The 24337-nt window shown below is 44.5% G+C and overlaps 1 protein-coding gene across 1 annotated transcript in view; it reads left to right on the top strand.

Moving 5' to 3' along the window:
- IFT122 (intraflagellar transport 122) overlaps positions 1-24337 on the top strand; it is a 402329-nt gene that overhangs the window by 46763 nt on the left and 331229 nt on the right. Inside the window, exons 3-4 of the mRNA XM_078661691.1 lie at positions 6936-7020; positions 10804-10882. Coding sequence (XP_078517817.1) covers positions 6936-7020; positions 10804-10882 — 164 coding nt within the window. The remainder of the gene's footprint in view (positions 1-6935; positions 7021-10803; positions 10883-24337) is intronic.

Here is a 24337-nt window from a genome sequence, read left to right on the forward strand (position 1 = left end):
TTCAACACCATAAAGTCTACTTGTAACCACTTTTGCTTGACTCATGTTAGAATGGCAGAATGTAGGCCTGCTCCTAACATGCTGTTCTTTGAATCTAACACCAGTGACATTTTATGCTTTCTGCATTGGCAGAAAGTGCCTTGATGGCGGTTCCTCTCAATGGGTGAAATGTCCACTGGCCCTACAGACATTCTCAAAATTTTGGGCGTCAGGACCTCCACCAGGGTAAAGGAGTAATTTACTCAATTTCCCTGGAGGAGGATGACCCGACAACCAAATCCTGAATCAGGCCCTGAGACCCCACTCGATATTTTGATGTACTTTGTGACCTACAGTGAAATGTGAGAGTTAAAAAACACAAAATGCATGAAATTTGTTCAGTCTTGAAGACCAGCTTGGGATACAGAGCTCAGTCTAAGGACTACCACTTTGTGTTTTATTAGCTTTTACCAGATATCTATTGCCCCATTTACACCACTGGCCTCTCAAACAATTCATAGCCTTTACAAACTGTTATTTATATTATGAACTACCCATATCTTAGGAGAGAGGGGGACATGTGCATTTGATATTTTGATGTACCTTGTGAAGTAGTATGAAAGTTGTTCAGTCCTGAAGACCAGCTCATATTAAGGGCTGCCACTTTGTGTTTGCTTAGCTTTTACTACATATTTAATGTCCATTTACACCACTAGCATCTCAAACACTACATAACCTTTACTAGCTGTTATTTATGAACACCCTGCATTTTAGGAGAGTGTGTGAAAAGTGCATTTGTATATGATTCCTTTACACCCATGGCAATTCTTTTAACCTCGCCAACTCAGACTTTACCCGTGTCTTTTGATCCTCTTTTGTTTCAACAAACAAAACTCTTTTCAGTAAGCTTTTGGAAGGAAAGGTCTTTTACTGTATTGTCACCCCCAAATATTTTGACTGATGCTGCTGTTTTGCTCATTGCACTGAGGCCTGCCTACCAGACCTTAGTGTCCTCTCCCTAAACTGTGTATATTACATTGACCTACTCCCAATTGGCATAGACTAACTTACCAATTGGTCCCTAATTTATGGTACTCTGGGTACCCAGGGCATGAAAGGTTGATGGTCAGACCAGGGATTGTAGCATTAATTGTGCCACCATGGGTATGACAAAGGTAAACTGAGTCTCCTAGATTGCCTTTTCAGACTGGAAGAGCAGTTTCAAGTGGTGGCCTCGGCTTTGCCATCAAAAACAATGGTAAAGCCGAACCTTCCCTTGCAATAAGTGTAAGTCACCCTTGTGACAGGCTTACCGATTCCCAAGGCATGGTGCAGCGTATTTCATGGGCAGAACAAGTATTTTTTATGTTCTGTCAGTTAAAACATGAAACTGTCATTTTCCGCCCAATTGGCGAGTACAGAGTTATACTGGTCTGTGTTAACTCTTGAACGGAGCGACCAAAGTTGAAAATCTAAGGTATCAAATTACTAGTTACATTAAACCCGATTTGGTTCTCAAGCCGTAATTCATGTATCTTGTTGCAGTGTGCAACTTTAACAAAGTTGCCATTTTGTTGCTTTTAGTCTCCTCTGCCCTTAATGGTTGCAAACCTGGGAGTTTGTCTCCGAGACAGCCTTCTGTCCTCCTGGGTAGACATTCTAAGGACTCCCAGAAAAGCTTACAATAGAAGCCTGTACTGGAGAGAGGTATTATCTCCCTCATGCAGGAAGCCATGTAGGCGTTAGATCAAAAGGGAAGCTTTAAAGGAGAAGCTGCTTTTGAAGTGAAAATGGGAAACCCTTGGGAGAGAGGCTGCTCTATTGTCTAGGTAGGCAGGCTGACACTAGGGATAGGGAAGGGAAAACCAATTGCCAAGCTGGTTTTTCAATGGCTTGTAGCTCCTTTGGTAGGTACACCCTGTGGTTGGGTTAGGGAGTTCTGGATGCTGAGAGAGGTGTAATGCCGTATTGGAAGTGGGCAGAATAGTGCACCTTGGGATACCCAGATGCCACACTGTGCAGGAAGTGGTCATCAGAAGGGAGTGAACTTGGTAGCCCATTGGCTACCAACCGCATCCTATCTTGAGGGTATTTTCTGGGCATAAAAGGCAAGCCAAATGCAGCTCCCGACTGGACTGGAAGGACTGCCCTGCTGCATCGAGAAACCGGCAAAGAGAGGCTGCACCAAGGTGGGCTGCACCTGTTGCACCTGCTGGCAAGCAAAGGAGAAGGGACTGTGCCTGTTGTGTCCTACTTGTAGAGAAGCAATAACTTCAGGGGTCAGTTGGCTGACCTCCTGTTCATAGCACAGGCCACAACAGCTGAAGAAGCCTGCTTTGGGGAGTTGGTAGCCCAAATCTTCTAGCCGCCTTTTTTTTGTTGCTATGCAGCACCAAAGACGAGGACCCTACACTCAATGTTCCGCCCGAGTCCGCTGCAGCCAGGAGAGACGTTGGAGTGCAGCTTAGTCGCCCAGAAGTCGAGTTACCCTCCAAGAAAGAATTCCAGTGTGACTGCAATGCCAGGCAACATGTAACTCAGTGGCAACTGGACTTCTGCCACAACCAAGAGGACTTTGAGGGATATCGATCCCTATGGCCAGGACTGCCTCACCAAGTTCGTGGACCAAGGAGTAGTTGAAGAGAGACCCCCTTCGACCGCTTCGCATCCACGGCAGCCTTGAGCATATTCAGCATCCTTTATCCCATGCATCCGGATTGCTTCGATGGGAACCTACTGCAAGTTTATGAAAGTGCCTGGAACTCACCGAAGACTGCTCCTACCTTTGAGGTAACTGTTTCTGAAGACCTTGGAGGTCCACCTGCCAGAGTTGGTCACCTGAAGTGACTCAAAGCAACCACATTGATACTTATCTAAAGTTTTCTTTTAAAAAAATGTGTAAAATGTGTTGAATTTGACAATTCTTGTTCGCAGTTAAGTAAAAAGTGCATATTTACTATTCCTTCTAAATTCTGTATCCCCATAACCCTCCAGTGGATCTTTTTCTTTTTAGTGTAGAAAAATACATATAATATATTTGTATAAATTGGTTTTGGATTTCACGAGTGTCTCATGTAGTTCTTCTTCAGTTATTTTGGTGCTGTTTAAATGCTTAACATTTGTTCCTTTGTGTAAGCCTGACTGCTCAAAGACACAGCTATCCCGGGTTGAGCTAAGGGTTTGACAAGCGAAACCTACTGGTCCTAAAGGAGTTGCTATGTATATTACAAGGTGATGCAGCACAACAAAACCATATAATACTCCCCATTTCCTCATAGCTTTCTGCTGGCTCATCTTTGGACTCTTCCCGTTTGGGTTTAGGAAAGCTTTTGTTGTCTGTATAGATTTGCTCGTGTTCACCATGGTCTGTGATTCCCTAAATATCCAGTGATTACAGAGGCATTATAACTGCTGAGATAAAACCACTGTTAGAGACACTTTCCTTGGCTCCTTGATCTTTCCAGTAAGGGAATTTGCTGGCCAAGCTTAAATGGATTTTATGTGGCTAAGTTGCCTAACTATGCAGTGGTCGAACAGGTGCTAGATCTAGAATTTACAGGATAGAATGAATCCTTGTCATCATGGCTTTTCCTGGCAAAGCAACCTCTGTTAATCCTTACACATTCTAAATTAATATCCTGTGCCACGTGTACAGAGTAGGTAATGAACAGCCAAATATAAGCTAGGCTTTCAGGATGACCTCTAGTTTATTTGTATGCAAATGTATGTATGTGGAAATTATGAAAATCTGGTTTGGTACTAACACTCGTAGGTCAACGTTGAATGCTTTTTCCTTAAGACTTTATTAGTATTCACATCCTTACTTTTGAAGCACTGTTGGCTATTTCAGGGCTGTATGCTGGACTCCCGTAGATCTAGACTTCCACAGATTACTTACAAAAACTCCTTTCAGTTCCTCACTGGATCCTTTAAATGTTCTTACACCATCCTCCACCACTGGTGTCACGTAGTTGTGTTTGGCATTGGCAGTAATGCCTTTCGGCTCCACTGGAAATTAAAGGCTGACTTTATAAAAGGGTCACACAAAGTCCGTTCCTTTTTTCCCTGCGTCCGAAGGACGCAGATCTAGAACTGTTGGATTATCTTTAATCTTGGATTATCTGAAATGTTTGACAAAATGTAACCTCCAAAGTAGTTTAGTTTCAAACCCTGCCACACATGTAGAAGGCATATGCCGCTAATAGAACCTTGTTAGACCTGTCAGCCCTAGGGTGGTCTTTTCCTGTGTTTTTTTTGCCCTTGCCTCATTTTTCCCACCATCTTTTTGTTGGCCCGTAGGTCTTCGGGCACCTTTTTCATGGCTAATCCATGTTAGGGTGCAGGTGCTCTCTACTTCAAACATGGCTGCCACTGGCCCCTGCTACTGCAGCGTGGTCTTTTTAGTGTAGCACCCTAGTTGCCAGGAGCAGGCTGGATCCCCATACAATGTTGCAATGCCAGCCACCCATCCCCTGTCCATAGGTAGAGTGGGGAAGCTCCTGGAACCTTCCAGAAGAAAGGCGGAGCTGATTTTTGTCGCCTTAGAGAGGTGGTCACCTGACCTGGGCATATATAAGCAAGGGAGGGAACTTTTTCTAGTCAGTTGGGGCATCACTGACCTGGGGAACCCACGCAGGAGTTTTAGGCGGGAGGGCCTAGTTAGGAACCTATGCTACTGGGAGTGACAGGAATTAGGTGCTGCCTCTTAAGCTGGGTGAGGTGTCCTAGACTAGCCCCCTGATCTGGCCCAGCGTAGGGAACCCCAGGGTCCATCTGCAGTGACTGAGGAAAGTTCATCAAGCCTCTAACTCACCATCCCCCCTCTTCAACTTCAAGAAACAAACATCTAAGGGCGCAGAACCATCCAAGCGCCAAAAAGTCTACTTTTCTGTGACCAGAGACTGCTGGGGGATCGACCAGGTACTGGACTGTGCTGCCCTGCACACCCCCCTGCCTGCAGTGGGCCCTCCTTGCCCTACTTGTCTCCCCCTGACTGAATTGCTCTGCTGTCCCTGCTGGACTGTGAACACTAGCGCTATATTCAATTCCTCTTGCCAGCACTGTCTGCTGACTGACCAAGCGCTATACTCTGTGGCCCTGCCAGCGCTGAGAAGCCTCACCCCCAAGCGCTGGATTGCCCAAGACCACGCGCTCTCCTGTGCCACTTGATTTGATCCCCACGTGTAGCGCTGCGGCGCCTGGTTATTACCTCTACGACGCGCTATTGATACCCCCCACTCACCGCCGCAGCCCGGAGCTGTGTGAAGCCGTCTGAGGCACCTGAGGAGGCCTGGCGTTCATCGCGGCGTTCGCGCCGCCCACGCGACACCCCTGAGGCGCGGCTGCCCTGCCGTCGCGTGGTGACCTGCGCCAGCTTCTATTGCCCCCCTCGGCGGCCCCCATGTGTGAGGAGAGGGCCGCCGCGTCCCGCGCATCAGGCCGCCGTAGGCCCGAAGCCAAGCTGTCCCTTTCCACGTGACCGGGGAGCTCCTCCGCCCGGGCGCCGCGCTGCCATTGGCCCAGGCAGGCGCGCCCTCGAGGCGGGCTACGCGGTTGGATGGAGCCGCCCCCGCCCGATCTGCATTGGCCCCGACCGGAGCTCTATCTGTGGGCCCTGAGGCGGCCCGTAAACATCGCGGAGGGGGCCGTGGAGCCTAAGTGCCCCCTCCTTTCAGCCTGCACGTCGGTCTCGCCTCGGCCCCGGTGCCCAGTAGCCACACCTGCACCGCGCCGGGCCGAGGGAGGCCCTGGGAGGGTCAAACACCCCTCCCCTTTACCGGCGACTACGCAAGGGCCCCGGAGGGCCGAACAACACAAGGTAACCCCCGGGGAGGAGGGCGGTAGGCCGGAGAAGGCCCCGAGGTCGCCCCTTCCCCGGGGAGAACTGAGACTGGGCCCTGTTGGCCCCCGCCCTTCATGTGCCTCGATAATTGGGAGGTTTGAGGGGAACAGATACTTTCCCTACTGAATTGTTCTACCTGCCAGTTTAGGCCTGGAGCCTGTCCATGGAACTGTGGGCTTATACTTAGTGATCAGATCACCCTCCGCAGCGACTGTTGGTGTTTAATGGGCTGTCTTGTTCATGCCTATTAATGGAATGGTGATTTACTTCACTGTACTGAATTTCTTGCAGGGGCGGGCTTCTACAGTTCCTGATGGGGCAGAATTCTGATACTTGTTGATTCATTTCAGTACTATTTTGATGATCTGAGTTCTGGTGTTGAACTGTTGATATTTACAAGAGGAAATCTTTATGATTGCTTCCTACAGGTTAACCCATGGTTTATGAAACTACCTTCCAGCCTGCTGAATAGTTTTACGTGACAGGCTGTGTATTTGGAGTTTTCTGCTGTACTGAAAGTACTTAAGGAAATGTTTTACCCTTTTATAGGAAATGCATTTTGAAAGGCGTTCATGAAATGTTTTAATGTGGTATTTTAAAGTAATGCTGATGATTTGCTAATGCATTATTTGCTTGATCTAAAGCCTACATAAAAGATCTTGATTTTCAAACACAACTAATGGTGTGGTCTCCATTATTGCGCCCACTTCATGTCTCATTGGATGCGTGTGTTGAGTAGCTGCTTTACACGCAAGTCCCTGGCTGCCTTCCTGCTCGAGCCAAGCTACCCCCACGAAGAACTGGTGGTCCCAGTTCTTACAAACCTCATGCTTCTTGTCATTGTGACTGCGATTAGTTGCTTTTTGTTAGACTTGGTATGTTAGCTTAGTGTGGTGATGTCTGCATATGTGAACTTTTGGGGAGGAGTGGCAACCAAAGTGGGAACTTGCTAAGAAAAGAGGTGTTGACAGCAACTCTTGTAGACATAATTGGTAGATCACATGAAAACTATGGTAAATTGCAATCAAATTTTTTTTTTCCAGTTAAAATAGTGCCCAATATGAAGAGATGTTGCTTTGATTAAGATTTTGTTTTACCTTTTGTAACTTTCCAGGTCTATGACACTTCGGATGGAACCTTAATACAGCCACTTAAGGGCCATAAGGACACAGTTTACTGTGTGGCATATTCTAAAGATGGTAAGTGGCATGCTGCTTTTACAAGCAACTTTACTATGTATGTTTGAAGGATTACTTGAACTAGCCTTGGAGACTGGTGATTAGGCGTAAAGACGAACTAAATGTATATGGTTGCTTGGACGGGATGAGTGGGACTAATCTAATTGGCATTATATGAAAAGCATGATTAAACATGTGAAGGGAAGATGCAACTCATACTTTTACAATTCAGCGTCAAGGAGAGGAATGCCACAATTGGCTGTTTTCAGCTAGGCTCTCCCTTGCACCAACAACAGATTGTGGTCTTCTAATTTTTAGATTATAATGTTCACATCAACATTGATCATGAAAAGCAGACTGAGGCATCCTCAGATCTATTTTGCTTTTTAATTAGCGTGGTCAGTAGGGTTATTATAACATCCCTTAATTCTAGATAGTTTTTTTTCTTATTCAGCATTTAACTATGTACCTTTTAAAAGCGGTCACCTAAAAGTTATGAAATTCCTCATCAAATCCAGTTGAGATCATTTCCTCCTGGGGTTTTATCAATGCTATTCATTGCTCAATTTGCTTAATAATTTGGATGCCAAATGCGGCCTTTTCCTCAGTTGAACTTAATGGTGAAAATGTTCTTCACTAAAGTTGCTTGTTTGTACTTTCTGTACATCCTGATTTTATGTATGTGCAACACCTTAAAAAAATGTTTTACATTTCGGTTTGCAACTGCTTGATGATACGTGTGCAAAAGCCTTGATTTAAATTTAATGTTTTGACGTTTCTACTTCTTTCTCCTAGAGACAAGCATGGTCAGAATCTGTCATGTTTATCCCTGGTGTTCGTTTATAGTCTTTTGTCCCAATCCACCTAAAGCGTTTCTATGTCCCCTCTCTTGTCAGCCAATGTTATCTCTTTTTTTTTATACCTGACTGTCCACTTTTCCAGTTGACCAAATGTACTTGTCCTGGAGAGCAAACACCTCTTTTCCCTTCATTAGAGACTTTTCACACTATCTCTTTTTCATTAATCCCTTGTTTATCTGAAAGTCACGCTTTGCCACTTTGAATGATTGTATCCTTCTCCCAAATTTAAAAGTAACATGTTTAATAAGCAACCGTTTTATAATGATGATGCAGTTTATTAGCACAATGTTCTAGTTCTGAGGAAACTTTGCCAGACATTGCAGCTTCAAACGCATGCACCTAATGATCAATTTTAAATATGATTCTGCACCCCCACTTTCAGCCACTGAATCTCTTCGCATCAGGAGCATAGTTCTTGCCCCCAAGGCTGTTGACCAATAGCACTCCAGCATTTTAGGTAGTTTGGAGTTTGAGGATACATTTTATATTTTTGTAAGCCTCAAGCCTAAAGAATTGTCATAGAACATTTTTGACTTCACCATATATAAAACCATCATGGATTTTAATTGGATATGAAGGGGGAGATTACTTGCCTCAAAGAAAGAGATACAAAACATATTTCAGGGGCATAATCTGCTTGGAGGTTTCATAGAAGTTTTTATCCAAATGACCTCTTTCACTTTGTGTGGCTATGTGATACTTCAGCTTTCTTCCAGGAACAAATATAATTAATGTGTCAGTTGGAACCAACTGCTGTGCCTTCAAGCCTCAGTATCTTCCAAGCAAAATCATATATTTTCAGATGGACTGGTGGCTGCTCATAACATAAGTGATACAAGATCCATGATTGAACGATGCAAGGAAGATTTTGAATCAAGCTCCACAGTAGGTCTCTTGGTTTCAGTTTTCCAGAAGGTTTAGTAGGTATGTTTTTACACACAGGCATTCTCCATCTTTATTTACCTGAATGTAATGGAAGGGTCAGAGACAAGCCCTCTTTTGCCTCCTTGTAAACCTGTACCCTTTTCAATATATGGTTGGATGGTTAGCTGTGTGCTTGCTTATCGCAAGTGCTTGTGTGGGCAGCTCACTCTTTCAACAATCTTGATAGGTTCTCTAATTTATTTCTATATGTATGGTGGTGTCCATATCTCTCTAGCTCCCTGCTTTACTCTCTGCCGTTTTCTTCACTCATTTGCGTTTTCTTGTGGTGGCAGTTGTTGATTTTTTCTCCTTTGTGTCTTTGTTCCGCTGATATTGTGTCTTTGTTACTAAGACACCAAAGAAAGCTATTTTTTTTTTAGGTCAATACCTGTCCCAAAGCTAGCAATGCACTATCTGGACATTTTTCACCCATGTCTCCCTGCTTGACACTGCACTGAAAACGCGCAGTGCCAATGCATTACAGGACAATCCTGTGGTGACTTGTCCACAGTGAAGTCACGGGTGTGTTTCTAAATGCCATTATTCAATGTTTGACTTTTTAAAAAAAATCTAGTTTGCATACCTTTTAAGTCCTTTATGAAACTCAACTTCCCAACTTGTCCTCTGACCTGCCCCTGCGCACCCTCTTCCTGTGTTCCATCTGGGATAAGTCTGGTGGTGGAATCAGTACATGAAAATGCAAAACCTTTTGTAACGGATTTGCCTTAAGAGACATTTTCTTTTATTTCTATTTCAGTATCTTAGTCTTGAGTATACTCTGAATTTACAGCTGAGCATATTCTGGCATTGAGTGACGCATAGATTTATCCAATATAATTCAGGTTGGTGTTTAGGAATTCAGATTAGATGCTGTGTTTCCTGGACCCAAAGCCACTCTCTAGTCCCCGTGAAAGGGCTGCTACACAGCCTGTTGACTCTAGAAAGTGTATTTACATGTTACAACCATAAATCCATTTTCCAGACTAATGTTTCGCCTAGAGAATGGTTTCAGTTGCCTGTTGTCAAAAGACCTTTTGTGGACCATACCAACATGTTACAATGGGCGTAGAACATGCCCATCGGTTACTATTGGTTAGCTTTCTTGTCACTTTGATTTTTCTCACTTATCCAATATCTTTCATTCGGCTTGTCATTCTAGTGGAGCATTACCACTGTACCATCCTTTCATTGTTCATGAGAGTGCTTGTGTTTTCTAGCTGTCTCCCTCGTGTGCTGCTTCCCTCCCGCAAATACCACCCAGTGCTCTCAGTGTTGCTCCCCGTACCTCGCAGCCTGTCTGTCATAGCACAGCAACACATTTTTGTTTGGGTATGACTGAAGAGCAGATTTTAAGGGTTGTTTTTGTTTTATGTCATGCATTCCATGTATTGCATGAATGCATAGACCTTGGCATACCAAGGTTTTATGAATGAGAGTCTGGGTGCTACACTTACTCCATTAGCGTTTGAGGTAGATGGTATACTCTGCCTCTTCTCATGGATGCACATTAATCTGCTCCCTGGGCAACTGCAGAGAACCAAATGGATGGAGTATGATTCATTTCTAGGTCCTGGGTAAGTAAATTAGGTCTTGGCAAGCTTTTACCTTTAAATTCCAACATAGTATTTTAAAAAATAAAGTAGGGCATTTAAAAAGATTTCAAATATTGAATTCGATGTACAGTCTGGAAATACCTTAATGTATGTGTTTGCTCTTCCTCCAGTATTTTGAAGTATTTTTTCTTTAACTTTTTTAACCAGTGCTGTACAAAGAAGCATTGGAAAAGCTAATAACTTGTCACTCATAAATGTGAGACCTATTGACTTTACCAGTGCTTGTTCTTCTTGTGGTTGTAGGTTATTCTAGCCTTCATTTTCTTCTCTTGACTCTGACTTTGTTGCACGCCTCTGTACATGTCCATGTGATGTAAGCAAGTAGTCACTGGCATCTCAATGGCTGTCCTCATGTGCTGCCTGACATAATAATTAAGAGATTTTGAATATTCTTTTGGCTTTTTCAGGGAGGCGTTTTGCATCTGGCTCTGCTGATAAGAGTGTCATTATTTGGACTTCGCAGCTCGAGGGTATCCTGAAGTACACGTGAGTGACTTCTTTCTCTAGCATGACTATCATCCAGGAAGTGACTAGATTCTCACTTCGCAGGGGGCAGCGTTGTACAATGCATTTAGTATCAACGTTTACTAGGGGCAGGCTTGTGGTGATAATTTATACAATGAGTGATTATTGCAAGTCTTACCCTGAACACAATACTTTGTACTCTTGACAATGTGCTGATACATCTAGCAGAGATTAAAAAGAAAGAGCATCTTGTTTTTAAATGTCTGTGGTTATTCATATTGCCAGAGAAATGGCTACTATCAAATGCATGACATTATATTGAACACCTATAATTTAGCCATATAAAAAATAAAATAAAATATCAGGTCAAGGAAAATAAACCGAAGTAAAAGACATGGAAATAGGATATTTTGGCCGTCATTACAAATGGTAGTATTCTCTGGGTAGAAATAGATCACTCACCATCATAAGTAACCTAGAATTACTGGATCAGTGAATTCTGGACCCAATAATTCCGATCCTGGCGATACCGGACATGGTTTTGACCATATGCAAATGTAAATCTTGTAAAACCTCTGTTGGAGCAAGGCCTCTGGGTTGGAGCGCACCCTTTTGGCTTCATGACTCGTGCAGCACACCCAGAGATTTCATACTTCATTTACCCGAGTCTGGCTCAGCTGTTCCCCATACACCACCCGCCACTTAGTTTCCATCCCTCTAGCAACAATGCCAGGTGTGGTTAAACACCCGGCTGCATACAGTGATCTAAGCCAGTGGCTATTGGCCGGGTCAGACAAAGCCCTCACCCACTCCAACAAATTTGCAGGTAGAGTGTACTGCCTTCCTCCCCCAAAAGGACCATCCCTTCTCTGGAGATGCCCTCTTGCTCCCATCAGCTCTCTCCACCCAAAAAGACAGCCTCAGGCCAAAGGCAGCAACAGGGGCTCCGTGTAAACCCTCACCCACCACAGAGAGCACAACACAGTGGGGGCAGGATATAGGGCTCACTCCTTTGACCTTACTCAACCCTGCCAGGGGCATTTAACCCTCACCGTCTCGCCTCTCTGCTTCAAGCAAGAAAATGTACGCAGATGGGACCCTGAAATCAACACGGAGGAAAAACACCGGTAATCCCAGATCTGTACAGTTTTTCCCCATTGTGGGGATTTACGTGTGGGGATACCGTCTGGAATCGGAGATTCCAGCCTCCCTCTGTGACTGCACTACAATTTGAAATACTTATAATGTGGGCTTAAGGAGATAGCTTCAAAAGGATTACCGGAGTCTATAAAAAATATTTATCGGACTTTTCATTTTAGACATACTGAATAAAATTCAGGTTTAGCTATGCAGATCCTTTCAGTTCTCAGTAAAGTGTTCTCCTTCTGTAGCATATACTTTCTAGTGAGGCTTGCTTTTCAGCTCATTTGCCAGTTCACTGTCCCAGTGGTAGATGTACATTTTTCTTTCTTGCTTCTCCGGTTTCGAAGAATGTTTTTCTCCCACTGCTACAATTAATAGGATGCACACACACTGCAATGCTTACCCTGGACACACTACCCAGTGCTGTGATTTTTAATATGAAACTGAACAGATCACTCCTTCAATAAGCACAACACCCCCTGCTACAGTTTTTAACGATAAGGGCATCCCAACATGAAACTCATTGCACCGATTTTTTTAAAATTGTTTTGTTGGACAAAATTACCCCTACCTTTAATACTCTGAATATACACTGCTACAATTCATGTGTCTGAACTGTTAAGACTGTTAGAATTCCTACCTTTTTTATTGTTGGTATTTATAGAGTATATGATCCCTCGCCCTGGAAGCAGCAGGTCACTGTAAAGCACATTTGACTGTGTAGTATTGCAGAGAACAAAAGGTGATGGGTGAATTACCTAAATTGAATTCAGCAATTGATAATTACTGTAGGCGTCATCCCATTCTCTTTTTGCTCACTGTGCCAATACAGTGACCAAAAATATACAGATCAGCCCTCCCCAAAGTGGACAGTCCAGCCCAAACTACCAGGCCACGTCCCCCTTTCACAGAAATGCAAGCAACTGCTTGCCATTTTGGCCTTATGATGCCTCCTAAGTGACAAGCAGCTTGAGTCCTGTGACAAAATGATTTACAGGACCCACGTTTGGGCTTACCTTTCCAAATGGTGTAACTCACTGAAAATGATGGATGGAGTGCTTTAAATATTGTAGAGACTATTATGGTGACTTAGTATTAAATGTGAGCTGTCATTATAGATTGAAGAATACTAGAATTTGGGTTTGGATTATAGGTGTAGCATGCAGGGATAAACATAATGGCTAGGGAGATCAGGATGCATTTGCGACTTCCTGTACTCATTGTTTCTTGCACAACATGGTCTTGTTGTGGCTAGTCATCGGTTACCTGGTTTCTCTGTCAGTTTCAGGTGTCTCCCTGATCATCTATTGTTGTTTAGGTCCCCTTTAGTGGCACGTTTTCTGAAAGATCCGCTTTATCTGTTCCCTTCCGCTCTGTTGATTGCTCAGTGGAATTGGAATCTTGTGTTGCCATTATGGCATCTCTTTTTGAACCTATGCAGAGTTGTCTAATTCGAATTCTTATTTTGAAGAAAGTGTTGTTGGTAGCACTAACCTCAACTCATGGGGGTCTGATAACTTCAGGTCCTCTCAGTTAATCCCCTTTTTAAAGCTCTACCGTGACAAGTTGGTTTTGCAGATCTGCCCCACCTTTTTGCCATATGTAATTTCAGCCTTGCGTCTGGTCCATTCCCTGACTGCTCTGACTTTCCTCTCTCGTCCTTATCTTGTTAAGGGAGAGGAGCAGTTTCATAAACTGGATGCCAGGCATGTGGTTTTATACTACATCAACCATACTCAACAGGACAGGGTGGATGCTGAATTGTTGTTTGCTTTTGTCAGTCAAGGAAGGCAAGATGATGGTCAAATGCACCATTTTGTGCTGGGTCTTCCTATGTAGCAATATCTGCTATGCCTTGGCTAAGAAAGATCCCATGGGTGGCATTTATGCTCACTGCCCCAGGGCTCCAGCAGCTGCTTCCACTCGAACCACAGGCGTCCTGGTGGCTGGCATTTGCCAGGCAGCCATGTAGTCAATTGTGCATAAATTTGCTAAACATTACTACATCATTGCCCAAGTGGACAGTAACGGATACTTTATCGGGTTTCTCAGGGAGCTCGGAGCTCCATAATAAATCAAATAGACCCAATAAAGTAGATATTTTTATTTATTTATTTATTTATTTATTTTTATTTGTTTAGTTTGTATAGCGCAAACAGCTACCCAACAAAGGGTTTCCCGGCGCTTGTGATTCAGAGAGGGGAGTTTGGACAGCTGACTTAGATGTTGAACAGCCAGGTTTTAATGGCTTTTCTGAAACTGATATAATTAACCTCAGAGCGCAAAGCCTGTGGCATAGAGTTCCACAGGGAAGGGCCAAGGTAGGCAAAGGATCTGCCTCCCATGCGTGATAGTCTTATTTTAGGCACAGCAAATTTGTTCGCTGTTGCGGATCTCAGCGTCCTGGAAGGACGGTAGTGTTGTACCAGATTTAGCAGGTATTTAGGGGCTTTATTTGCTGAGATTTTATGCATAAAGCATAGTGATTTAAATTTAATTCTGCTCTCAATTTTCAACCAGTGCAAATCTCGTATGAGTTTGGTAGTAGGTGCATGGATAGGAATTTTACCTAACAATCTTGCAGCAACATTCTGCACGGTTTGTAGTTTGCGGACTGTGGCTTTGTTGGCTCCCAAGTAAAGTATATTGGCATAATCCAATCTGGATGTTATGAGGGCGTTAATGACAGTTCTTTTGGTGTGATCTGGTAGCATCCAGCAGATTTTCTTTAGCCACTTCAAGATGACAAAGCAGGTGGCTGATGTTTTGATGGCCTGCTGGTGCATGCTAAGAGTGTCATCTACCACAAAGCCAAGGTTACGGGCCTGGTTAGTTGGAATAGGAGGAGAGCCCATTTCTGGGGGCCAGTGTTGGGGTCCCCAGAGTTCTTTATTTTTTCCTAGGATTATGAGTTCGGTTTTTTCACCGTTTAATTTTAAGAAATTATTTTTCATCCATCCAGCAATTTTTGTAAGCCCAGTTCTCAAAATAGAGGGATCGTTATTGTCTGTTGGCGGAAGGGAAAAGAGAAGCTGAGAGTCATCAGCATAGGAGAACATTATCAGTCCAGTATCCTTAGCTATTTTAGCAAGAGGGCTCATGTATAAATTAAAAAGTAGTGGGCTTAGAATTGAACCCTGGGGGACACCATGTTTAAAGGTATAGGTATCTGAGTATGTAGAGTTTGAAAAGATTTGGAAAGTTCTATTTTCAGGGATGTGATCCAATTTAAAGCAGGGCCACAGATGCCCATTGAGCGAAGGGTTTTTATTAGTACCGCATGTGAAACAGTGTCAAATGCGGCACTGAGGTCTAAAAGCACCAGTGCCACTGTTTCACCCTTGTCTATCATTTGACGAATATTCTCAGTTACGCCTAGGAGAGTGGTTTCTGTTGAAAAACCTGCTCGGAAGCCAGATTGATGGGGAGGTAACAAGTCATGTGTTGTTATATAATTTGAGAGACAGCGGTGGACATGTTTCTCTAGAATTTTTGCAAATATAGGTAAGAGAGAAATTGGTCGAAAGTTTGCGGGTACCTTCGGGTCAGCATTAGCTTTTTTTAGGAGGGGATGGATCATGGCTTGTTTCCACTCGGGTGGAACACTTTCTTGCAAGGATTTATTTAGAAGGTCTGTGACAGTGGATAAGGCTTTCCTGCTAAGTAGTTTTAAGATGGAACATGGTAGCGGGTCTTTTGGCGAACCTGATTTAATCGTGCTTAGAAGTTCGGTGACAGTGTCAACGTTGAGTGTAGGCCAAACACTCAGAGAAGGGGTAGTGATTTTATCTGAAAGGGTGGCAGAATTGGTCTCTTCACTATCTGATCTATTAGCATCACTACCATCATAATGATTTTCCTCATGATTGTCCTGATTGAGTTGGATGGTCTGATAAATTTTATCAACTTTGTCGACAAAAAATGCGGCAAGTTGATTACATTGGGTTTTATTTAAATCAGGTGGGGTTGGTGAGGTATTAGAGCCAGCTAACTCTTTAACTGTTTTGAACAGTGTTTTAGCTTGATTTAAAGCAGCAGTAATTTTTGAGCAGACAAAGTTGGTTTTTGCTCTGCTGCACAGCTTTTGGTATTGATTTAGTTGATTTTTGTATTCATTCTTAGCTTCAACGGAGTAGGATTTTCTCCATTGACGCTCAGCATTCTTACATTTGGTTTTTTCATGCTTTAAAGCGTCATTAAACCACGGAGCAGGTGGACGTTGGTTAATGCCTTTTAGCTTAGTCTGAGGAAGACAGGAGTCAATGGCTGTTAAGAGCCATGATTGAATAGAGATGGATAAATGTTGAACTCCTGAAGTAGTGTATGGTATCGTATCTTCTAGCAGGGTATTAAGAATATTAATATCTAGTTTTTTCCATTTTCTCACCATGGTGGGCAGTGCCATAGGGGAGATATTGGATGTTGGCGTTTGAAAGGAAAATTTGATGGGAAAATGGTCGGACCAAGGAATGGGTAAGGCTGGGAAGGTGTTTAAATTCTGAATATTAGAAAAGATTGGGTCCAGTAAGTGACCTGCAGTGTGGGTTGGGCCAGAATTCTTAAGACTTAAATTGAGGGATAGGAGGTCATCAATAAGTTCCGTGGCCTTAGAGCAGTGCTCGTTATCCAAATGAAGATTTAGATCACCGATGACTGTAAAATTTGTAGTATTCATAATAAACGGGCCTAGAAGTTCCAAAATATTATTTAGCCAATTTGAAGCAGCACCAGGTGGACGGTAGATAAGCGCGCCGGAAAAGGTAAAATTGGGTGAGAGTATGATTTTAAAGGTGGCGCCTTCACATCCTGGACATGGGAAGTTTATAAACTCACAGGTATATACTTTTTTAAAAATAACAGCTATGCCTCCTCCAGTTTTATTAATTCTGTCAAGGCGTATAATCGCATATGAGTCCGGGAGGGCCATAGCCACGTCTGGTCCGGAGCTTGCATGAAGCCAAGTTTCAGTGATGAATAGTGCATCAGGGGCTTCATCCAATAGAAAATTGAAAATTTCTATTTTATGTCTTGGCAGAGAGCGACAGTTCAGACTGAAGAAGGTGAATACTTTAGAGTTAGATGTAACACATGTAGCATTGGTTAGGGTCTCAAGCCTTTTGATTTTAGTGGCATACGTAGTTAGTGAGCAGCCATAACAGATGTTATGGTGTCTATTTAAGTCGATCAGACAGCAGTCTGGTTGTCTAGGCGTTCTTAAGGCGAAAAGCTGTTTTGCACTATATTTTATATAAGGGGAAGCAATGGTATCGCTAATTGTCTGGCTACTAACACATACCGATAAAATTGGTTGGGAAGTGGGTGTCATGGCCGCTGGGCGCGTCCGAGGCGCGGACGGGCGCAGACGGGCTGACTCAGGCGTGACTCCGGCGCTGATGTAGGCGCGTCCACGAATCGCGTCCGCTATAGTGGAGAGTATACGTTTCCTTAAATAGTGGTGGCTAGAGCGCTGTTAGGCTCACGCCCCTACCCAAGATGTCCGCCGTATTTTTAAGAGCTTGCAGGTGAGATCGGTAATCAGCCCGAAAATCGGCTGTCACCGACTAAATGCAGGTTCACGCTATGTTTAGTGCAAAGGTTAAGCTAGTGCAAGTGGGAAAGTGAATTAAAACACGCCGTTTTAAAAATGCTCGTATTCAGCAATCAATCACAGTAAATGTGCAGTCTAGCTACCTCTCGGCTATTTCGCCTCAAGAGGGGTCCAAAAGGTTACAATATGCAAAGATATCCAAACTAATGCTTATTGTTTTAAGAAAGAAAGGACTTCAACCCTTTAACCACCCAAAGCTACTCAATACTACACAATACTATGGGGAAAAAAGAAATGTTGGTGCCTATGGGTGTTATGTTGGCATGTGCTGCGCCTACCCCACTCACACACTGGCCCTAGGTTCCGATGAGCAGCGCCGAATGCATAGGCAAGGCAGTGCCTGCGCAATCCGCAAGGAGCAGCGGTGCACCCGCAGGCAATTGCGGAGTACCTTCACCCTGGACGCCGGATTATGTTTGGTTTCGCACCCAGTCAGCTTGCTCCTCATGGTCACTTGAAACCAGCATTCCAGAGATGTAGTTGGTAAGTGCCGTCTTTCAGGGTCCTTACTTTTGGTAGTTCTAGCCCACGCCTGGGCCATTTGGACCACAGGTGTAGCCCCAAAAGTGCATTCAACACTTGGGCAGTTGCAACCCTGCACAGTCTCGTCCCAAAATTGTAGATGCAGCTTCCACATGGACCAACCAGTTTTTGGCAGATGCAGCTTGGCACGAGCCAGTCATTAATTCACGGATGCAGCCCCACACTGGCTGATCAGGATTGAGCAAATGCAGCCCTGTGAAGGCTGATCATGATTTGATAGATGCAGCCCAGCACTGGCCTAAAGACAGCATGCAGTCACATAGTTGCGAAGTCATGTTTCCTGCCTGTAACTGTTTCCAGCAGTCTCTTCTTCTGGGTGTCAAACAACCACTTGGTATGCACTGAACCTTGCTCAGTTTAGGATAGTGTCTGATTCTGCAAGTTAGGCAGGTTCCTTCCCTCTTTCATCAGGCAGGTAGGTGTCTAGACATTTCAGAGCAGGTACACCGCTTCTCCAGCAAGCGATCCAGACTTTGTGATGTCCTTTCTCTTCAGGGAGGCTAGTTGTTTAGTAACAACAGCTCTAGTTGCACAGCAGCCTTGTGAGTACTCTATGGAGCACTCACTTCTTTAACCTTAGAGGGCTTGGAACTGTAAGTGAAGTTATGGGCCCCAGTTATTTGGAATCGCACTTTTATAACCAAGTGGGAGACGGGAGTCGTAGATACCCTATCTCAAAACGTATAACCGGTTTACGGTGATTCTTCTTTCAAGTATCCTTTCCAGGTTGTTCTCCAGGCACGTAATTTGCTTAGAGAGATGTTTCTCACAGCACGGGGGTCTCTATCCTGGACCAAGTCACATAATTTTTTTTGTTTAAATCTGTTTTTATTGATTTAAAATTTTCCCATCTTCATCAAAGACAAAATGCATCATACAAAGCCGACCATACATTCAACCATTTAGCAATAGCAAATAAACATTTTGGCTGAATATAAATAGAACGAACGTACATGTTGATGACATTATTGACCTCGTTAGAAGCTGAACCTCGACAGTATAAAAGCCATCGTACATTAGTGACATGGTTCCATTAATGTAGTGTACAGAGTCTTCTCAGATCCTTCAGCGTATTTAAGTGCACAGATGTTACAGATAAAAACACGAAAGCAAAACTCAAAACCAGTAACAGCAGCATAGTCCGACTTTTGGATGTACACTCCTCACCATGTTCCCCCCGCTGGAACAACTCACGTCATAGGCACAAAGAGGAATTAGAACAGGTAAGTAATCATCTTTATTGCTCAGTTAATTAAAACCATTGCAATTGTTAGCAAGTAAAACCATTAGTTAAATACAGTTAATGTGTAAAAATATAAAATAGGAATGACTACATATAAAAGTAATAATTAGTACAGGAATTTGTATTTGTTTCGGTCTAAGCGTAGAAGAAAAAGGTGAGGCACTTATATACCGCCTTGCTATTTAGCCTTCAGGAGGCGGTCCAATACTTATAACGAGTGATTGATCCCTTGTCAATGTCCGTTTGGGTTTCACTTCGTAAGTTGGCGTCAGCTTGTTTCTGCCCTCTGTCATTTTTGTTTCTTTTCTGCTTTCTCCAAGAATTTGACAACGTGACTTGCTAGCTGGGTGTTCATCCCATCAAAGCAGGCCTTTACCGCCTGCCGGCGTGTTCTTATTCCCAGCCTGTTGAGGTGCTGTTTTAGATGGTATCTACGTTCTATGTCCAGTCCTTTGCATGTACATAGTAGATGCATGATGTCTTCTTTTTCCTTCCCACAGACTCGGCAATTGATTGTTTCTTGGGGCCTTTTCCATGGAGGGAGATGGTTTTGTACGGGAAGTTGGCCCAGCCGTAGGCGTAGAAACTTCTCCTTTGTGCGCCTGGTAAAGCCAACTCCTAAGTAGCTTTGGCAGAGGCTGCTTGTGTAGCTTTGAATAACTGTCCAACCGTGGGCCCGGGTTGCTAGACTTGCTTTGTCCTCAATTAATGACATAGATCTAACTGATTTGTTAACTAACTGTTTAAAGGTATTATGTGTTCCACCGATCTTCCAGGCTTCTTGTAGGCACAAGGAGTTTATGGAGTGCTTGAGATATATCGCAGCCGCACTGTTGCTCTTTCTTTCCATAGATGGTGATTTAGGCTTGTGGCATCTCCTCTCTGGATCTTGTGCCATCTTTTGGCGTAGGCACCCATTCGCTCAAATGTTTGATTTCTCAGGCCAAATTCCAGCCTGATTTGCGCCTGAGAGGTGTAATTGGGCAGGCTGAAAATTATTCTCATGGCCTTCGCGATGGTGCTGTTCAGTTGCTGGGCGTCCCTTCCTCTGAGGCATTCGCTACCGTAGGTTAGGGCCGGTGTTAATTTTGCCTGAAGTACTTGAAGCAGGGGGGTGAAGCTTCGGCCAACTGCCTTTGTTTTAAGGCTCCTTAGCGCGATCCCTACGCTAATTCCCCTCCGTTTTATTGCTTCCTTTTGCTGGTGGAATGAGCCCTTTCTGTCGAGGATTACCCCCAGGTACCTGTACTCCTCCACTGTTTCCAGTGTGGTCCCTCCCATGTGCCAGTGAAATCCAGCTGATGATGTTTTTGCATTGATCCTCATTGTTTTAGTTTTTAATAGGTTGATGCTTAAGCTATTATCTGATGAGTACTTATACGTAGTGGTAATCAGATGTTGTAACCCTATCGGTGTTCTACTAATTAGGACAATGTCGTCAGCGTACATTAAGTTAGAAAGAGTGAGACCGCCTATGATAGGAGCATGAGAGTTAGTTTTGTCCAGCTGCTGGGCAAGGTCGGACATAAAGATGTTAAATAATGTTGGCGCTAGGACGCAGCCTTGTTTTAGCCCTTTCGTGGTCTTTATTTTCCTTGAGAGGAGGTCACCTGGCCCTAGCTTGACTTGGACCCATGTGTCCGTGTGTAGTAAGATCAGCTGGGTGAGCAGGCCTGATGGAATGTTCCTTTTTTCCAGCTTTGACCATAGTAAGTTTCTGTTAACGGTGTCAAACGCTGAGGTGAAATCGATAAAGCATACATACAGGGGTAGATTTGCTGCTTTTGTGGCGTCGATAAGGAGTGAAAGAGCTAACATGTTTGATGTTGTACCCATTTGTTTACGGAATCCAGTCTGGGTGATAGGAATTACTGCATTTTCTTCCGTCCAATCTAGGAGATTCTCTAATAGGAGGCCGGTTCCATTAATGTAGTGTACAGAGTCTTCTCAGATCCTTCAGCGTAGTTAAGTGCACAGATGTTACAGATAAAAACACGAAAGCAAAACTCAAAACCAGTAACGGCAGCATAGTCCGACTTTTGGATGTACACTCCTCACCATGTTCCCCCCGCTGGAACAACTCACGTCATAGGCACAAAGAGGAATTAGATTTCTGCATGTGACTGCAATCTGCCTAAATTGAACGAGTACATCAAATAAAGGCTTCTTCACCTTTTACAACCTAGTCTGCTGTCCCACCCCTACCGGTAACCAAATGACAATGCAAGGGGGGACTAATTAGGAGCTCCTTGCTTACCAAAGGTTCATGTGCTATTATAGTTTTTATGCTCTGTCCCTGTCCGCAAGCTTTCATTGGGTGCGGAAAAGTATCAAGTACCGACGTGAAGATTGGCATCAATTGTACGCCTATCCTCTCTCCCTGGCAAAGTCACTGTTGGGCTTGCATGGCTCCACCTAGTGGCGCTGGATTGCTGCTGCTGTGGAAAAGCTTTTCCCTGACCAGTGTAAGATAAGGGGGATGTTCCCTGAGAGGAATCTCCGGTAAGATTAAGTATTTCAGGTCTTGAGTAATCTACGCGCCCACGCCCTATAGCGAGTCGGGGTTTTTCAGGACAAGCTATGTTCAGGGTCTATTTGCTCGGTCTGGGCAAATGGCTCGAGCTAGTAAAGAACAGTTGTTATCCAGTAATATGGGTGTCTTTCATAGATTCACATGCCTGAATCATTCCCCGTCGTCGAGACGGGAGTCCTTGGTACATAGAAAAGTAATGTCCTATAGACATACATAGAGAAAAGTAGGCCTAAGGCCCTTGCCTTAGTAGCCTATCTATGTCCTTTTGTAAAAAGGACCAAATTCCAGAAGGTAGCCAATCAGCTACCACCTCCCTCTAGAACCTTCCTGTCAGGAGCCTCAGTCTCTCAGATTTTCTACCAAACGTTGTGCTAGGGAGTCTTCACCTGAGTTCTCCTCAGGTTTCCTAGTTTTATCTCTTTTCCTCACAGAAATTGGATATTTCCTTCAAAACTCAACTATGGCTGATCGACAGAAGAAAGGTCTCTTCAGGGCTTGCTCATCTTGTGGTAAGAAGAGACTCCACGTCGATGACAAGCATGAAACTTGCCTATACTGTCTTTATCCAGATCATTCTCCCAAGGAATGTCGAATTTGTAGAACATTCTCTACAAAGACACTTGAAGACAGAGAAGGAAGGCTCCTCCTCTGGTTGAACAGACTGAAAACCAGAGACGACCTGGTATCTTCAGAGGACGGTGAGATGGCTTCAGTTTCCTCAAAATTATCCTTGAAGAGGCCAAGGGTTGCTTTCCCTATCCCTACAGACGTTCCTCCTAAAAAGGCTGCCATAAAGTCTTCAGAGGCAAGATCTACCACGTCTGACAAGGAGGCTCCTGCCTTCAGGAAGCCTGCGCAGTCGTCGACCACGATTTCGTCGACGCTTCCCTCAGCGCTGAGGAAAAACATCTCTACAGTCTATGTTTCTACATCGACGACGACGGTGTCGGCGTCGTCAGCCTCATCATCGACGACGACGACTACTCCATCATCGACGGCGGGTAAGCCTGTGTCGTCGATTATTCTCATAAAAAAGCACTCAACGTTGCTTAAGATTCCGTCGACGATGACGACGACAGCGTCGACGACTAAGCCAAAACCGTCGACGCCTGCACCGCCGACGAAGACCCCCTCGACGACCGGCGTGTCGTCGACGAAGACCTCGACGACGGTAAAACCATCGTCGTCGACGAAGACATCGTCGTCGGGCGTCCCATCGACGACGAAGACACCGTCGATGAGCGCACCGTCGACGACAAAGACACAGTCGACGGGACCGTCGACGAAGATACCGTCGACTAAGGTACCGCCGACGACCTCACCATCGGCAATCGGAATTCAGTCGACAACGACACCGTCGATGAAGCCATCGACGACAACACGGTCGACGCTATGGAAACAATCAGACTTGATTCCACCCAAAAAGAGTACAAAAAATCCAATTACACCGGATTTAACGTCTCCAAGCAGGGTTCAAAAGTTACCCCCATCTTGTCTACTGCAAGACGACGAATCGGACGATGACCAGTACGGTCAGGCCACCAGTCCCTCAGATCTCATAGTAAAGTGCCAAAGCACGGATGAAGATGGCGATGATGTAGTGTTTACAGAGGAGACTGTACATTCACAGGTACAGACGCAGGTCACGCCTATGGTATGCCTTCCAGTATCTATAGTCTCAGACCTACAGTACTTGATACAAGACTACAAGAAGCGATTTCCTGAATTGCCAACGGCCCCGTCAATGGAGAAATCTCCAGTGTCATCTGGGCCGACCTCATCTCCAAGCCTGAGACCGTCACCTTTGGTGATCCGTCGAGAGAGAGAAACAGTACAACCTATCCCGTCTTCTGACGACGAGGGCGAGGAACCAGAAGAAGGGGAAGTAAGGGACAACCTGTCCGACCACAGGGCTGATGAAGACTACATCGCTCCATCTCCAGCCACAGACATTCATTGGAATTCAATTCAATTCCCCGATAACTCCTCCTCGCAAGCTCCAACGAGCGCTTGGCACGTTAGTTTAAAAACCAGTCCTGAGCCCACTACTTCAGACTCGCCGCCGGCGGACATTGGCGGATTCCACAATTTAGTGGCGAGAGCGTACGATTACTCCTTCAAGAGATCGCTTCAATGTTAAAGAAAGGAGCAATAGAACGAGTACCACAATTCTGTGTCCTCCCATTCGGCCTCAAATCGGCACCTCGAATTTTCACCAAGTGCCTCTCCCCTGTGGCAGCTTTACTACGACAGCATGGACACCAAGTCTTACCCTACCTGGACGACTGGCTGGTGAAAGCACCATCTCTAACAGGCGCAGCAGAGTCTTCCAACGCCTGTCTCAAAATTTTCCAGCAACTGGGCTTGACGCTCAATCATGAGAAGTCTACCTTACAGACCTCCAGA

This window comes from Lissotriton helveticus, chromosome 9, assembly GCF_964261635.1.
Source record: "Lissotriton helveticus chromosome 9, aLisHel1.1, whole genome shotgun sequence".
NCBI lineage: Eukaryota > Metazoa > Chordata > Amphibia > Caudata > Salamandridae > Lissotriton > Lissotriton helveticus.